The 19,150-nt window shown below is 40.6% G+C and overlaps 1 protein-coding gene across 1 annotated transcript in view; it reads right to left on the bottom strand.

Annotated features, from left to right (window-relative positions):
- TAF2 (TATA-box binding protein associated factor 2) overlaps nt 1–19,150 on the bottom strand; it is a 70,491-nt gene that overhangs the window by 6,416 nt on the left and 44,925 nt on the right. Inside the window, exons 21-25 of the mRNA XM_004607647.2 lie at nt 17,432–17,501; nt 13,122–13,231; nt 10,631–10,860; nt 8,738–8,843; nt 7,093–7,215 (exon numbers count right to left, since the gene is read on the bottom strand). Of these exons, the coding sequence (XP_004607704.1) occupies nt 7,093–7,215; nt 8,738–8,843; nt 10,631–10,860; nt 13,122–13,231; nt 17,432–17,501 (639 nt within the window). The remainder of the gene's footprint in view (nt 1–7,092; nt 7,216–8,737; nt 8,844–10,630; nt 10,861–13,121; nt 13,232–17,431; nt 17,502–19,150) is intronic.

The raw sequence follows: 19,150 nt of genomic DNA, 5'->3' as shown, positions 1-19,150 counted from the left end.
CCACTGCTCAGGAATTACTACTCCTAGCTCTGTACTTGGGGGTGAGGGCTCATGTCACTCCTGGTAATAGTCACGGACCATGCAAACAGGGACCATGCAGTGCTGGCTGCACGCAAAAGAAGGGATCACCTGCACAACTTCTGCACTTAAACACTGAGAAGCTGACCTTCAATCTTTTTGCTTTGTGGTGTCAGTAGAACCCAGGATTTCCCACATGCAAGACAAGTGCTCTACTGCTGAGTCACTATTTTAAACGTTATTGAATAGAATTGAGTTTTCCTTTCTTACACACTGTCCCTCTCACAGAGCCAGCAAGCTACCTGTGACGTATTTGATATGGCAAAAACAGTAACAACAAGTCTCACAATGGAGACATTACTGGTGCACGCCTGAGCAAACTGATGAACATTAGGACGACAGTGCTACAGTGCTACACACTCCATAGCACTGGGTATTAAAGAGAATTCAGCTTTATGGAAACTTGCCTTATATATAAAACTAGAAAATGAGCATCAGCTATCTTGCAACTCCTCATGGTTAATCTCATAGAAAAAAAGAGCCAGCCAAACACTATCTGCCTCCAGAAGGAAGAACTAGCCACTGCCTATGAGTCTGAATAAATTAAGCTTTGTTAAATAGCTACAAACTCAACGAAAAGACAAAAGTTTCTAACTTGTCAATTATATTGCTGATAATACAACTAGCAAATATATACTTTAAAACTATAGATCAAAGCCTGATTTCTTCAACAAACACATTACAGAGGGGGGACAGAGGAACAAAAAGATGGACTGGAAACTAAGAAAAAAAAAAAAAAACCCAAAAAGCGGCTGATATATCAGTCAGCCAGTGTGGATCTTATGTGGACACTGATTCACATCACTGTTTTTAAAAATAGCATTTGAGTCAACTGAAATCTAAGCTGAATATTTTATTCATAAAAATGTTAATTTTTAAGGTATAATAAATTACCTATACTTTTTTTAAGATTATCTTGTAGAGACCCATACCAAATTACTTATGAATAAAGTGATGATATGAGGTATGTTTTCAAAGAACTCAGAAAGGTAGAAATTGGTCAAACAACAACCACCACTAAACATTTCTAAAGCTAAGTAATGACACATGTGGATTCATTATATTAGTCTGATTACATTATTATCCCCCACCTTTAAAAATGAGAAGTTTAGGCAATTTTGCACTCTTCCTGAAAAATTTAAATGCCCTTATTTTTTTTATTTAGAAAGCTAGCTTCTAGAAATATAACTTATAAAAAAATTAACTTATTAATGTGCAAAACATAAAAATGTTAGAATAATGTTTTTAAGATGGAGAGTATCATGCTGAGCAAAATGAATCAGATGCAGAGGGACAGATGTACAATGTTTGTACTCATGTGTAGGATATAAAAAGAATAATGTTTTCAGCAACAGAATAAACCCTAATGTTACTCTTATCTCCAGCAACAGTCTTTAGCTTTTAAGCTTCTATTTATAATAGAAATGTAAATTTTTATTTTGTTGTCTGAAAAATCATTTGCAGATCTAATTTAAACTAATAAAGCATAATTCCTTTTCATGTGGAACTGTATTAGCAAATTCTGGGATGCTTGGGTTGACTTCCACACTAACAACATGAGATAATCTATAGAGCCTCCACTGAGAATATAACAGTCAACTACATAATTTCACTATATATAGAATTTCAGGGCTTATAAGATGGCTGGACTTGACACAAGCACACCTAGAGTAGTCAGATACCACTGGTTCGTAAGTTAGCTTGTATGCTTTGGGGTTCATAACATGCCATGATGCTTGGAGCTATTTCTGGCTCCTGATGGCACTCAGGGGACCATATGTGGTGCCAGAGACTGAACTGGGGCCAACTGCATGCAAGGTAAGTACTGCCACTTGTACTATCTCTCCAGTCCCCCTATGTTTAATGAAAATTCTTCCAGGGACCTAAAATACATGTCTCAATCAGAGAGAGCAGATGTGTCAGAAAATGGAGATGTGACTGATTAATTTCAATAGAGACAAAAACTGCAGTTTTGCCTCTGTTGTTCTTCAATGCCAGGACTGCCTCTGCCTTACCCGGCTCCAGCCAAAGGACCGGGTACAGTAAGGACGGCCTCCCCACCAGGGCCCACACAAAGGACACCGCTGGCTACAACAGCCACTCAAAGAGTGTGTTCCCTCAAGGGCTGAAGAAGCCTCATTGTCCCAAGGCTGGTGCTCAGGCACTCAGAGGAATCAGTCATTATCACAAGTCTACTGACCTTCTGATTCACACACTCCCTTCCAGCTGGTTTAAGAAATTACCCCTGACGTCAAAAAACAGACTTGCTCTCCGAGAGGGCACCAACCTGTGTGCTACCCCTGCCAAACGTGTAACCATTATGGCAAGAGAGATGCAGCAAGCACGCCGTGTGCAGTGTGCATGGAGATGGTGCTTAGGAATCCACTATGATGGGAAACATTTCATTCTAAAAACACGCACATTTTCCTTCTCCTTGCTACAGACAGTTCTGAAAGTTAGAATCCACCCTCCCCCAACCCCCACGTGGTAGCAAAGGTACTTAAGTACATGAATGCAAGTGGGGAAAATAGGGGACAGAATCAAGTAGTGAAAGTTTTTCCATTTATTTGTGAATTTCTAATAGAATTGAGGGGGTATAAAGCATTAATATAAGTCAAACTGAAAGCATTCATATAAATCAAAATGTCTTAGTAAAAAGTTTTAGCAGTTGAATTTTGTAACAATACAAATGAACATGTTAAATTATAAATAAATTTGTTAAAGTCTTATATTTTTAAAAAATCTAGTAAACTTTTTCTGGGCGGGGGGGGGGGGGGCGGGGAGCAGAGGGTAGGAAGGACAGGGTGGTTTGGTCCTTTACCTTTAGGTACTCAGGACCATTCCTGGCTGTGTACTCCGAGAAGGGGTTTGGGGATCGTATGTGGTGCCGGGGAACTGAGCCTGGGTCAGCACTACACGGTTAAAATTATACCCACTATATTATTTCTACGGCCCTATATTTCTTATTGATGATGGGAAAAAAGAATCCAAAGCCAAAAGGAGGTTATACTCAGTATTGTAACATGCCTATTTCATCTTACATGGAAAGAACCAAATAGTTATTCAATTTCGTTTTTCTCTTCAATATTAAATCTTTCCTAGAGACCTAATAAAGTATACTATGGATGGAATTTACTTGCAGTCAACTCAATAAATGCATAAAAACAAAACCCAAACCTCACCAAAACCCCGAAACAGCCCAACCCCCACCACCTCCAAACAAACAAACAAACAAACAAACAAACAAACAAACAAAAAACCCCAAACCTGAAGAAAACAGAAGAGGTACTTTATGTAAATTCAACGTGGATGACTTTCAGCCCATCTGATAAAAGTCTTGAAAACTGTAAATAATCTAATTCTATTAAACTTGAATTAAGCATATGCTTAAATTTTACACAAAACCTGCATTTTTCTTTAAAAGTTGTTTTTTTCTACTATTTTTTCCTCTATTTCCTACCATTAAAAATATAGAATAATACTGTCATTTAAAGAAAAAAAACCATCTGTTTTTCATATGACTTTCAAAAGAACTCTGAGGCTCTCAAGCTTTTCCCCCTTTTCAAAAGATTTTACACACCAAATTTGTGCTTTTCTGACTTACGCAAGATATTACATAATACAGTAATCCCATGGAGACCACTGCAGAAACTCTGCCTCTCTTTTCCCCACAGAAACCACGAGGGACTTCCCTCACGCCCTGTTCCTGTCACTTCTCTCTGCTTTATCACCATGACCCCTGCAGCAACTTGGGAGATGAAGTGACGGTGCCAGGCCTTTACGGCTACACAACCCCGTCACCATGGGGACCAGAGAGCCCTTTCTCCGTACTGGGGAAGGGCCAATGTGAAGTGATGAGGGCTAATGCTATGGCTCAATCTACCATTCACATTCATCCCTCCACTAAAACACCCTCATGCATACTCATCTCTCCATCAAAGTATTTTTTCTCACTCTCAAATGCCAGTCAAGAGAAAATCTGGGGGGGGGGGGAATCAGGTTACAAAATAGATCATGACCTATTTTCTAATTAACAAAGACCATCTTTTCTTCAACCCCTTACAGATGTTATCCAGAGCACACTCCCGTTCTCAATTATCACCTGGTTTGCTGTTTCTAACATGGCCATCTAAGATTTAGGTCTCTTAGTTAATACTTTTTTGAGGAAAATAACATTCCGATTTTGAATATAATCTCATTTTTTAAGTCAACTATTTAAAAATAAGATTTAAAAAAAGTTTCGGAGCCACACCCATCAATGCGCAGAGGTTTATTCCTGGCCCAGGCGCAGGAGACCATATGGAATGCCAGGGATCAAACCATGGAAGGCCCGCATGAAGGGCAAGCACCTTACCCACTGTACTATTGCTCCGGCCTCATACTTCAAAATTTTTAAAGACATAGATGGGCAAAAGTAGAGCTGTCTTAGCTGAAGAAAAAAAAATTTTTTTTTGGGTTTTTGGGTCACACCCGGCAATACACAGGGGTTACTCCTGGTTCATGCACTCAGGAATTACTACTCCTGGCGGTGCTCAGGGCACCATGTAAGATGCTGGGAATCAAACCGGGCTGGCCACATGAAAAGCAAATGCCCTACCTGCTGTGCTATTGCTCCAGTCCAGTTGAAGAACTTTTAATAAGATCAGAAAGGCCTATTTACAAACGCTAATGCAGAAACAGTAGGGACTTGAAAGATTCCAGCTTCCCTCACCATTGTACTATGTCTTATCTCCTGAACTCTTGATTCCCAGGCCAAAGTAATGGGGAGGCCCCCAGTTTCTGATGGGAGGCAGTAAGAGAGGACATTTCTAGTTTCTACTGCTAGATTTATTTGGGCTAAAGCCATGCTTCTGACATTCCAAAATGAGAAGAAAAGAAATGCAGAAGGAAAAGGGGGAAAAAAAAGGAGCTCCAAGTGATCCCTTTCTCAGGAACAGTATTACACTGCATAATAGTATACACCATAGGCTGGGAAATATAATGGCACGTCTAAGGAGAAACTGGATTGAGAAATTCAAATTGGGGCTGGAGAGGCAGTACAGCAGGGAGGACTCTTGTCTTGCACACCGCTGACTAGGGTTCAATACGCAACGCCTCCTATGGTCCCCCTGAGTCAGGAATGATCCCTGAGCTCAGAGCCTGAGCGCAGCTGGGTGTGCCCCACAAACAAAACAAACAAAAAAAATCCAAAATAAACCTGGTAAAGGAAATCTTTCAAATATTACCATTTATAAAATAAAAATGCTCTACATTCTAATGATACCACTGTAAAATTTTAAAACTTGTTCAATGGTTGCAGAGAACTGGATAATACTTTACGATACTTAAAAGAAGTATTTATAATACTAAAATTTTTATGATTTTTAAACACAGAAAAAAATGTTATGTGTAATAAAATCTCAGTGCAATGATAATAAAACAAAATTACACCCAAACTAAACCAAGCTGGGCTCAGAGAGAGCTCAAGTGTTCAGGCGTTTGATCCTGGCCCCACATGTCTTCCCCTGGAGCTGAGCCAGTTGGAGCTTCTCAGCACTGCTGGGTGTGGCCCCCAAACAAAAACAAACCCCTCCACCCACCAGAAAACTCCAAGCAAATACGTAACAAGGACCAAGAAAAGTAAACACTGTTCAAATGAAGTACTAGTTTCTTTCTGAGATATATTTTGTCTGAATCTATTGCAGTAATGATAGAGATCACACAGAGCAATAAACAGGCAACGGACAGTCTGGGGTCTCAACAACATAATATTTTGAGGTCTTGTTTTTCCACTGAAGTCTCCTCTTAATCACTGTTGATCCCTCAGTTCCTCAAAACAATATATTCTCTCTTTTGTTTATGGAAGAAAAACATGGCTCAGATAAGGAAAATCCATCAGTTGGAACTCTAAAGTCTGATTAATTTTAGAACCACTATTCTTTAAAAATAATTTTGCTGATACATGGCTTTTTAATTCCTTGTTTCATTAAACTTGACTGAGTCTCTGTTTTATGGCAGAGTATCAGCACCAAATATTTACTTCTTAGATGGATTTTATCGTGTCTTCAGGGAAAAGACTGTGCAGATAAAATATAAAAAAGCAGAATAGGTAACAAACACATCTGAACTGAGCTACTTCTCACAATCTTACAAGTCAGTATATGAAATAATTTAAGACAGTGGTTCTAAATCATTGGTTTGTAGACCATCCACAGGTATAGAAAAGCTGAAACTAAATGACCCAGTACTGGAGTAGACATAACCACCAGGCTATATAGAGATAATCCTAGCCCACAGGTATATAAAGGCTGAGGAAGACTCATTTAAGAGACAGAATGTGCTTTCTAGATATAGTATCAACCTTTAACGAATCAATTAATTATAAACGTTTTGGGGATGATAAAAATATAACTATTTTTCTGTATAAAGGAACAGGTGTGATGTTTCTAGTTCGGCTTGTATTTTTCATATTATATAGTACTCTAGAAAGAGAACCACAAAAGCAAAATGTTAATAGATTGGGTATCTTTAAATGGTAGAATGAGGGTGATTTTTCCTATCTTTCTACTTTTCTGTTACTTCCAAGTTTTTAACAACAGGAGTGTATTACTTTTGAACTTAGTCTATTTTATAGAAGTCGGTGTATCAGATAACATAAATGCAATGCAAAAGGACGTGTTCTGGAGCCAAAGAGATAGTACCGTGGATAGCGCACTTGCCTTGCATGTGACCAACGAGGTTCAACCCCTGGCACCCCCTAACGTCCCAAGAGCACTGCCAGGAATGATCCCTTGGGCACAGGGCCTAGAGTAAGCCCTGAGCACCACTTGAGTGTGGCCCCAAAACAGAAAACGAAAGAAAAGGCAAGGGTGGTGGGGTCAGGGAGAGTTTTCTTTTCATCCGGATTTTAAAATGCATTTTCAGATTGCTTACACTTTATGAAGTGTACAGACTTGCCTCGAGCAAAGCTGCAGCAGGAGTAGCAGTAGTAAGAGCGATGCTTTTCCCTGAGGAGGAGTAATAGCAAACTTTTACCTGTTCCTTTCCGTGCAAGCTCCATATTCCACGGGGGTTTGGTGGTCGGTGTGCTGTCACCGCCCGGCAAGTGCTGGGGTAGGAGAGAAGGCCTGGCGCTAGCTGGCCGGTACTTAGAGAGCCCTAGAATGACAACGAGGGGAAAGAGACTCAATTCTTTGTTCCCCAAAAGGAGAAAAGAGTCTGATAGGTTTTTTTAAGCTAACCATAAAGAAACAAGGTGAACAATCACAGAAAAACTCTAATTAACAGATTATTATGTTTTTTTTTTAAATTAGTGAATCACAGCGAGGGTAGTTACAGATTCACACATTTTCGTGCTTGCTTCTCCCTCATGCAATGTTCGAGAGCCCATCCCTCCACCAGTGTCCATTCTCCACCACTTATGAACCCAGTATCCCTCCCACCCCCTATCCCATCCCCCACCCCGCTCTGCCTCTGTGGCAGAGCATTCCAATTTGTTCTCTCTCTCTCTCCTTTTGGGTGTTGTGGTTTGCAATAGGGGTATTGAGTGGCCATCATGTTCAGTCTCTAGTCTACTTTCAGCATGCATCTCCCTCCCCGCTCGGGATTTCCAATCACATTTTTTTACTTAGTACTTCCCTTCTCTATCTGGGATGACTTTCCCCCAGCGTGTGAGCCCAGCTTCCAAGCCATGGAGCCAACCTCCTGGTATTTATATACTACTATTCTTGGGTATTAGTTTCCTACTCTGCCATTTTATATTCCACAGATGAGTGCAATCTTTCTATCTAACAGAATATTATGTTTTAAGACCAGTGAAGATACTATTTGATTTATCCTTGACTGTGGTTCTAGAGGCAGATCAAAATAGTTTAGGGATTATATACAGGAAAGTATTTAAAAGAGGATATCAATAGCACTGTAGGAGAAAAAGTCACAGCCATAATAAAAAAGTGGCATAAACTGGAATTCTTATTTTATGATTTCTATTTGCTGTATACACGACCAGTATGACACAGAAAAAATGGTAAGTCATAAGGAATTGCACCTTAACATGAATTTCAGTTAGTGTATGTTGAGAAAGAAAAAAAAAAAGCAAGTCATTGTGTAAAAATCATTTCAATGAAATTCAAAACTAAAGTGCAAGGGGCTGGAGAAATAATACAGTCAGCAGGCCTCTTGCCTCCAAAGAGCTGACCTGGGTTGGGTCCGTGTCACCCAACATGGCCTCCGGAGCCTCCAGGAGGATCCCACAATGCAGGGCTGCTGTCATTGAGCTTATGGACCATGAACTCAGTCCAGTGAGCTCTCTGAAGGATGCTAAAGAGAATCACTCTTTTTTGTAGGGTTGCTTTGTCTGCCTATTTGTCTTTGGGCCACACTTGCTGGCACTCAGGGCTTACTCCGGGTTCTGGATCCTTCCTGATGGGGACTGGGGAACCCTGTTGGCACTGAACCTGTGCTGGCCACATGCAAGGTAAGTGCCCTACCCACTGCACTATCTTTCCAGTGCTCCCCTACAAATACTTTTAAATGTAGTACTTTGCTGGTATGTACTATTCTGATATAATCTATTATATTTATGACTAAAACTTTGAAAATAAAGAAACACCTTAGGATAGTATTATGTGGCTTCTGCCTGTTACCCTAGTGACCGCTGAACCTTGTACATGAATCTTACCTGGAGTTGATGGTCTTTCAAGCATATTCAAATGATGGGAGATGAATGCCTGACTATCATGCACAGTATCCATGTCAATCTCCTCCTCGTCTTGAGAATTTGAAAACTACACAAGATAAAAAAAGAAAAAAGAACCACCATGTCACTCTGTATTTGGATCTTAGCTTGTGGGGGAAACGGTAGCGGAGACTCCATAGGATGCAGTCCCCCAAGATCTTTAAAGTGATCTTTAGAGTAATCACCTTTTCTCAAAAAGCATTAAGAAATGGAAAATACCGCAGCCTCCAACAGGAGCTGACTGGCAATTACTGGAAGCGTGCGACACCACTAACATCTACTCCTAAATGGTAGACTGTGCACACGTAGAAGAATGTGTAACAGAGGCTAAACTATTAGCGGGAGTGTCTTATGGAATTCCATCGGCACTGGAATTCTTTTATGATTCACTCTGACCCAGGTGTTCCTGCTAAGGAAGGATCATTTCAAGGATTCAAAAAGATTTTAAAGAAGGCGAATATCCTACACTACTTAATATAGGTTCAAACCTGTATTTCTTGCTCTGATTTTGAGTCTGACTTTACACTACGGTCATTCTTCTCCAGTATCTGACCAGTTCTAGTGGGAACCCCAGTGGCGCGTCAGCATTACTCTTCACCCCCTGCTGAGGAGCTCATCTATTACATGATGCTTCCTGGGCAGGGAGATCACGTTCCTGTGGCAATACTCAAGATCAAAATTAGATTGCTGAGGATAAGCAACTTATATCATAGCTGAAACCAATAGCTACAGTAACCATGCAGATTAAAGCATGCCCAGTGCCTCAAAGTTATCAGCCATGGGCTTAAAATGAACCTCACGTTTTTTTCCCTGTCTGCTGGTCTTTAGGGGAGAAGGGAAGCATCTCAGCAATGTCTTCTAGAGCTTTTTCAAAAGAATGGATCTCTTGGTGCCATGCATATTTTGAAGATTTTAATTCTGAATGTGGATAAATGCACATAAACTAAAAATTACAAATACAGAATTTCCACAGGTTTATAAATTATCAGATCAGAAAGAATTCTTTAATGAGACTCTTGTTTATGGATCTTATTTCTTCATAATCCAAAATCTAGTATACATTTTAAATTTGTACACATAAACATGACTGCATTCCAGTAAATCCATGTAAGTAAGTAATTTAATATGACTGCCTAGGTTAGAGAGAATGTGAATTTTAAAGTTTCAAAACACCTGTAGGGAACTGCCAGGCAAGCATCTGGTCTAAATACTAGTGAAAAATGGAGCCTGAAGCAGGGAACATTTTGTCATTGATGAGAAAACATATGTATCTTAGAGGTCTTTCTACAAAAATCTGGTAATTTTGTAATGCATACATGGAAGAAATAAGTTTTTCTAAAATTACCTTACATATGATTTTTTTATTAAAAAAATTAATGTATAATCTTCTCCCAAATCAGGAAGATTATTTATCCGACCAGCGTCATATTTACATATTCATTTAAGTCAACAAGCATTTACCAGGCACTTAAGAATATTTAGCATTGTATTAGGCAAAAAGCAGCAGAATGCTAAGTTCCTATATTCAAACAGCTAATGAACATATATGGAGAGCTGTAAGTGATAAGTAAATTTTTCATTTCAGTTTCTGAAATGAAAGGAGAAACTGTACTCTCAAGTATAAAAAAACCTGGTCATTATTGAAGGAGTGAATGAACTGGTAGCACATCATTAGTTACGTGCAGCTAAGTAGCTGTCAGGAGCACTTCATAAATTACAAAGCGCGAAGCAAACGTTAGTGTGTGACCATTAAAGCAGTAAAAGAAATAGCAGCTCTGAAATCCCCAAGTTTCTTTAGAGGGCTCTACAACTTTTTGTAGTCCATATAACTCTTACAGGGTTCTGAAATCCAACTAGCTGTGCGTGAGTGCTGGGATTAATCACAGCTTCTTGGGTGCCTGCAATGGCCTCTGGAATTATGGTCGGGTTCAAGACGGCTTTTTTCTCTTTTAGGTTAAGAACCAGCCCAAGCTCTGGCAAGGGTAAGCAGGATGGTCGGCTGAGCCCGAAAAGTGTGAAGTAGAGATCCACAGCGCCACAACGCAATCTCCAGTCATGTGAGGTGCCTGAGGAAAAATCAAAGTCAATGAGCACATTTATGCATAAATTCCCAACTGTCCCAGACCTGTAACTTGGGAAGAGATAAAAGGAAGCCAAAAAAAAAAAAAAAAAACCCAAAAACAACTGAGAAACCAAGGCCTGGAAACCCTCTATTCTAATGATGTGAACTGTTACTGAAGCAACAGATGTGAATGAATCAACAAATGGAGTTTTTAACTAAAAAACTTTTACTTCATTCCAGTCTTACAAATATATGTATATATTTTTGTATATATGTGTATGTATATAAGTATATAAATATACATACACATATATTTAAAAGAAGGATCTATATGTTTATTTGTATTCTGTTTGGGGGATGGGGTCCATACCCTACAGTGCTCAGGGGTAACTCCTGGCTCTGCACTCAGGAAGTTACTCCTAGCAGTGCTCAGGGGACCATTTCCATATGTCAGGTATCGCACCTGGTCTACTCCCTTGTACTATCACTCAGCCCCTTACAAAATAAATACTAAATAGCCACTAAAAATCTAATATTCCAAAAGCAGGTTTGTTCCCTTGGTTTTAAATCTTCATTTAATTTCTGTTTTGGTAATCATGCCACTCTCGTTTGTTTTCTTTACTTATCTGATCCTCAATATTCTGTTGGTGAACACAGCACTTCTTGAAATGAATTCTAACTCTTGAAATTATTACTACTTTCAGGCTTTAAAATATGGCTTCAAAAAATGCCAAAATTCTAAAATTAGACTTAGAAAAAAATTTTTTTTCAAATATTTCTTGGACTGGAGCAATAGCACAGTGGGTAGGGCTTTTGCCTTGCACGCGGCCGACCTGGGTTTGATTCCCAGCATCCCATATGATCCCCCAAGCACTGCCAGGAGTAATTCCCGAGTGCATGAGCCTGGAGTAACACCCCCTGTGCATCGTCGGATGTGACCCAAAAAGCATGCGTGCGCACGCACGCACGCACGCACGCACGCACACACACACACACACACACAAAAAACAATTTATAGAACAGGGATTGCTGAGAGTTCTCCCTGGCACAACCCTTTCACCACTAGAGGTCGCTGGGCCTGTAGGGAGCTTCCCAGGTCCAGACTTCTCTTGGGAACCGGGCTGTTGCAGGGGAAGCCTGCCATTCTCTTAGAGTCACATAGACTAAGTGGCCTTGATCTACTGGTGGCTAGTGGCTTAGGACGTGGGAAATAGGCATCTCTGAGTGTCAGCAATACTTCAACCTTGCTCTGCCTTAGAGCGTCAAGGCCAGTGTCCCGGCAGCTTCCTCCTAATCCTAACAATAATAAGCCTAACAATAATTCACCACTGGCTCACTAGTGCACGTAGGCACATTCCCGCAGTTTGTATTTAACCATGAGGATTTCCAATAAACTTGGTCACATGCTTCAAGTCTGTGGCCCGTGTGGGTGACTGTCTCTGACTGTCCGAGACTATCTCCTCGCTCTCGGGGCTCTGTAGTTAGATTACTACAAGGGATGTGGCTCATTTGCCCTGAGCCCGATTCATAGCCCTAGAGGCCGGTAGCACCGAATACTGCGGTGAATACCACTGAAAGACCATCAAGTACTGCCAAGTGGGGCCACGGTGGCCCTCTGGGCACCATAGAGCAGGGTGCCAGCAACTAAACTGTAGCCTTCACGGCTAGGTCAAGTATTGTGAGAGTGGTCCCTGGCACAGGGCCACCCAGCACTGCTGGGAAGCCCCAATACCAAGAATAAAAACTAGCGAGAACATCTTCCACCCTTTTTATACCTGCGAACACAAGGGCAATTCGCAGAGTTGAGGTTGAAAACCTGTGATCTAGAGAATTTAAGACAAGTTAGAAAAGGTCTATGGATTCTTCTGGATAGAACAAAATAAAACCTGTAAATGCTTAATTATGACAAAGAATAAGGGTCTCAAAACAATCACAGTATTTACAAAGAAAAACTAGAAGGAAAAAAGTTGCTATAGCAAACAGTGACTAACATAAAAAATTAAGCTTTGTGTTTCTCACCAACAAATAATAAAATAAGCATTTCAACCTCACATTTAGACTGATTGTAGAAGTTAAAGCCAATATCACAATTTCAAAAGATCAGATATAGAACCAAACTTTCTCGAGAAACTTTCTGACCGCAGATGTAGAAGTAAGCCCTGAGCAATGCCAGGTGTGGTCAAAAATATCAAAAGAAAATACAGTCCCAGAACAAAATAAAAATACGCTACACAATAACCAAAAATTTCACCATTGCCATCTCACCAGAATTCATCAGTTTCCAAAGCTGATCCACGAGGGCTTCATTGCACAAGGGAGACTCCATGTTCTTAATAAACGGTGGGTTCTTAGTCAACATAGTCAGGATTTTATGCCTGGAAAAGTACAAAAAGTGTTTCGCTTTTAAATAAAAGCATTTGGAGATTATTGTATTCTCCCTAGTTTACCACCTTTCTTACATCAACTCCATTTCAGAGATGAAGGGCAGGAGAGATCAAGCTACAGATGACAAGGGCTGTGGCAGGGGTCAAGCATGTTGGTGGTGGGGGGTGAGGCAAACTTTGTAGATCAGGAACATAAACTCTCACAATGCTGCTTTGTTCAGTATATAAAAAAATGTTTATCTTCTATTAATATTTACTATTGTCTTTTCGCCAAAAAATTCTAATGGGTTTGTGCTTTTTTAAATTGCCTTCATGTACTAAGATGGCTTACAAAACCTGGCTCATTCCAAATGCTCTTTTCCACCTTCTAAAATGAACATCCTCCTCGTTAGTAAAATTTATAAAATAAACTGGTCAATAAACATGTAAACCCATAAAAAAAAAGGGTATAAAAATCACATATGTAACAGCCAAGAGGAAGTCCAACATACTGAAATAATATGAATAAACTTCATTAGCACAGTATCAGTGAAGAGCACAGAAACATATAAAGCATAAACAAAGACTGCAAAGAAGCACACTCAAAATAAGCCAAGGAAAGAGCTGGTAAAAATATCCAGGATAACGAAACACCATCAGTAGTTTCTGTTCTAATCTCGTTCGAGGGCTATCTGAACACATCACAGTCTTCGGAAAATTAGTACATTCAAGCTCAAAATGAAATTAAAAACAAACAAAAGATGGACAGGAACAAGGGCTAGCACAAACACTTTGCACGCTAGAGCACCAGGCTTATCCCCAGCACCACATGCTACCCCGAGGCGCCTCCAAGCACTGAGACGGGAGTAGACTCTTAGCACTAGGCGTGTGTGCCCCTCTCCACTCCCCTCCCAAATCCCACCAAAAAAAGAAAAAAAAAGGAGAGAGAGCACAGTGAGGAGGGCATTTGCCTTGAACACGGCTGACCCGGGTTCAATTCCCAGCATCCCATATGTTTCCCCGAGCATCGCCAGGAGTAATTTCTAAGTGCAGAGCCAGGAGTAAAAACCCCTGTGCATTGCCAGGTGTGACCCAAAAAAGAAAAAAAAAAAGGAGAAGAGAGCCAGAAGGGGAGATGATCATACTATTGGTAGGTAACTTTTCTTTTTAAACAAGGAGACAGCACGGGGTCAAGGAGCTTGCCATGCACACAGAAAGTTCGAGTTTGACTTTCCTGGCACTGCGCAAAACTGGTTCCAGAGCACTGTCAGCAGTGATCCCTGAGCACACAGACAGAAGTGACTCCCGAGCACTGTTGCTATGGCCCAACACTGCCCCCCGCCCCCATTCACAAAGAGAAAGGGGCCAGGCAGATGACTTGAAGGGTTGGATCTAAGTCTGCCATGTGCCAGTGCCTGAGTTCAATCGCTGGCACCACGTGGTCCCCCAGAGTTGTTAGATGTGGCTCTGGTGGCCTCTAGCACCAAACTGTAGGGTGTCAGGCCAGCGGCCCGAGGGAGACAGAGCTCGCTGGGGCAGCTCACCAACTCTCTCCCCCATCCAGAAAAGAAGATAAAGAGAAGAAAGCAAGCCACAATACCCACATCCAGTCATTTAGTGAAAGGACAAGAGCCTGGTCTGACTGAATTTAAGAAATTCAAGACTCAGTAATAGACTGCTGTTAACTAAGGAAGAAAATTAGGTTGTAACTTTAATCGGCATTTAGCAATATCTTAAAGGTGTGCGTGGCAGAGCTTTACATTCAGTTACTACTAAGCTTAAACCAGATGTGAACTGGTGAAAAAAAAGAGAGGAAAAGGAAGCTGGCGGGTGTGGTTTCAGTCATTCAGTCCTGTTTCATTTCTACTTGAGTTCTGTAAAGGGAAAGACAATGGGCTCTCCCACTCTTAACATCCTCTTCCGCTTTGAAACTTGAAGACTATCAAAGACTTCTGAAAGGCTGTGAGAACACTTGGTCAGGGATATGGCTCTGCCATAGAGCACTTGCCTTGCACATGTAAGACCCTGGGTTCAGTTCCTGGTATTGCCAAAACCAAACAAAACCAAAAACAAACTAGAAGAACAAAAGTAAAATGTAAAAAGAATCACAGGGAGTTAATATATAATACATATCTTTATGAATATCATTCATATGCCCACATCTTTATGGATATACACTATTATGGCTCTGAAAGAACTTCCAACCTTCGTAAAAGTAGATGAGCATTACAGATAAATAACATCTAAAATATGTTTGGGGGGCTGGGGCTATAGCACAGCAGGTAGGGCATGCGCCTTGCATGCGGTCGACCCGGGTTCGATTCCCAGCATCCCATATGATCCCCTGAGCACCGCCAGGAGTGATTCGTGAGTGCAGAGCCAGGAGTAACCCCTGTGCATCACTGGGTGTGACCCAAAAAGAAAAAAAAATGTATATATATATATATTTGGGTGGTCCTTCAACCTTTTTACAACTAGGAAATGACATCAGTTCACTGACAGGCAGTTAGAAATCACAATATTAGGGCGTGTTGATGTTATAATGCTACAATTTTAATCTGAATAAAGGGTAACTGTGTTTGTTTTGGTTAATGCGCTGTATCCCGGGGCTGCTCAGGGGTCACTCCTAGAAGTACTGGGGAGTACAAACAGCAACGGGGACTGGTCAGCAGCAAGTAGGGCAGGTTTCACACCCCTGTACTCCAGCCCCAGAAGAGCAAAATTCTCTATCTGGCTGATTTCCCAATTACCTTAAATACCACAGTCACAAGACCCAACTAATAACACTTATGGTATTTATTTACTCAGATCATCACAAACTCTTGGTAAAGGGTACTCTGGAAATAGCTTTGAATTCATTACAAAAAAAGTAAAAATGAGTCCTTGTTTCTTTTGGTATATTAAACATTTCTTTTAAAGTTCTGTTTTATTGGGGCTGGAGCAATAGCACAGCCGGTAGGGCATTTGCCTTGCACACGGCCGACCCGGGTTTGATTCCCAGCATCCCATATGGTCCCCTGAGCACCACCAGGAGTAATTCCTGAGTGCAGAGCCAGGAGTAACCCCTGTGCATCGCCAGGTGTGACCCAAAAAGCAAAAATTTTTTAAAAAAGTTTTGTTTTATAGTTTAACACAGCAGAAAGACTTTTTTCACAAGGAACAAGGAAGTATAAATAAATGACTGTCACTGTCACTGTCATCCCGCTGCTCATCGATTTGCTCAAGCGGGCAACAGTAACGTCTCCATTATGAGATTTCTTGTTGCCAACCCGGGTTCAATTCCTCCATCCCTCTTGGAGAGCCCGGCAAGCTACAGAGAGTATCTCGCCCACTCGGCAGAGCCTGGCAAGCTATCCGTGGCATATTTAATATGCCAGAAACAGTAACAACAAGTCTCAAAAAATGACTAAACATTCGAAAGAATATTCAATGGGCATAAGTTTAAGGGAAAACCATGAGAATCTCAGAATCATTTTCTTTTTCTAGATTAAACATCTAGTAACAAGCATGTGCTTTAGACCTCTGTAACAGATCTGCAGTAAGCCCTGAGAAAGTAAGGATTATGCCGTGTCCCTCGAAGCCAGTCACGTGACTGCCCACACAACACAGAATTTTTCCTGTAGGGCTATCCTAACCCTATGATCCTCTACCATCGATCTGAAATGGAGCCCAGTCAGCCAAAACATTGTTCAAACTCCCTCTGGAGAAAAAGGACCGTACGAGTTTACCTCTTGAGAAACTGATGAATGCTCAAGCATGGGATCATAAGCATGATTATGCAACACCAGAAGGAATCAGTGTCACTTTTATTTATTTTAAATTTTGGTTTTGGGCCACCCCTGGCACTGCTCAGGGATGACTCCGGTAGGGCTCACTGTGCCAGGGACTGAAGCTGGGTGAGTGCATGCAAGGCAAGCGCCTTACTCACTGTAAGGTACTCTATCTCCAGTCCCTGAATGCTATTTTGAAAACAATCCTATCCAATCTAATACTATTAGTGAGTGGTCCTTTGATCAATGCAAAACATATAGATAGGCACATAAACGACTGAAAGCAACAATCCAAATTTTAAGAATTGTTTCTGGCAATTATTTTTTAAAATAATAAAGAATCATTCCTAGTTCTTTGGAATAACTTAAGAGGATATTCTAAAACTATTTAATTTACTTTCAGACTTAACAACATAAATATATAATGTAACACAAAACTAACCTTACATAGGGTACAGGGTCATTCTGAATCATAGTAAGCAGCCACTGTAGTTCTTCGTAACTCCTGTCCACTAAGAATTTAAAAAAAAATACATTTATTGTTGATTATATCAAATGTAAAGAGGGAGTTCACATTCAAAGCTCATTGAAGGATGTGGGAAACTTCTTTTTTTTGTAAAAGATTACTATAAATTTTACTAGTATACGTGTTATGTAATTGACATGTAGCATGAACAAGTGCATTTTTTTTTTCACGGAAGCTCAAATCAATGGTAAAAACAACAAAAATTTTTTTGATTCATTCCTCCGTCCTTCTTGGAGAGCCCGGCAAGCTACCAAGAGTATCCCACCTGCACGGCAAAGCCTGGCAAGCTACCCATGGCATATTTGATATGCCAAAAACAGTAACAACAAGTCTCACAATGAGACGTTATTGCCGTCTCAAGCAAATCGATGAACAATGGGATGCCAGTGCTACAGTGCTACAGGAATCCTAAGTTAGAGATGACTAACTCTAAATGGACAAGATGAGTTCGGATAAAATTTTATTTCTAAGATTGAAATCAATTTTTAGAGAGTTCTGATCACTTATACAGGATGATAAACCACTTTCCAGAGCCAAAGAGACAGTTCAGCAGGTAAGGCGCTTACCTTGCCTGTGGCCAACCTGGGGCCCATCCCTGGCAGTGCATACGGCTCCCTCCTATTTCCTGTCTTGGCCAGGAGCAATCTCCAAGCAAAGAGCCAAGAGTAAGTCCTGAGCACTACTGGATGTGACCCCCAAAATCAAAATTAAATACCTACATAAAATGCTCTGATGTGAGAGTTGCTTTGGAGTAAAGAGCAGTCTTCACTTTACAACACAATATAAAAAGGGTTTACAAATAGCGTTACTGTAAGTGTTACTAATCAACAAAATGAACCACATTAGCTATCATTAGCTATTTCTACTTACTCTTTCATTTTGAGGGTCCACCCCTGGCTCAGCACTCAGGAAGCCGTCCTGGCAGGGCTTGGGGGATGGTACAGACTGTACCTGGGGTCCACCCCAAGACCAAAGCCCTGCCTGCTGTACCATCACCCCATCCCTCCCCTTCCACTTTCAAGTTTTCCAGTTTTTTTCAGATTTTTATTCTACTATTTTCATGTTTTCTATTTTTGTAATGATTTGGACTTAACAATCCCATTTAAATAGTAACCAAATTAAATGATAACGTCTGTCCAGTATTCTTCTGTAAGTCGTAGTATCGGTGCTTTGTTTCATTTTGAATGGTGTTAATTTAGTATATCTATAGATGTCAATGAAAATTCATGAACACCGGGAAAGAAAGTTCGGGATACTGGCTTATCTGACTGATGTCAAGACATAAAGACTTCAAGAACAGTAAAGCACCGGAACAAAACTGGAGAGACAGATAGGATTCCATTTCTTGCCAAGAAATTCATTTTAAAAAGTCAACAATACAAAATTTTCAGCATCATCTCTTAAAAGAAAATTCAACCCTCCATGTGAAGAATAAACAACAATCTGAAGCTAGGCCACAGATACACACACAATACACGACATGCTTCTTTCTTCCTGTTGGCAGGAAGCAAGCGACAGGCTCGGGCAGCCAGGCCCCTGCCTCAGCTCTCTGCCTACGCCCCCAGCCCCCAAATCATTTCCAAAGCAGAGAACCAAAAAAATAGAACATATTTGTACTGGCCAGAAAATAGTAAG

This window comes from Sorex araneus, chromosome 2 (assembly GCF_027595985.1).
Source record: "Sorex araneus isolate mSorAra2 chromosome 2, mSorAra2.pri, whole genome shotgun sequence".
NCBI lineage: Eukaryota > Metazoa > Chordata > Mammalia > Eulipotyphla > Soricidae > Sorex > Sorex araneus.
This window is presented reverse-complemented; position numbering and strand designations above follow the sequence as displayed.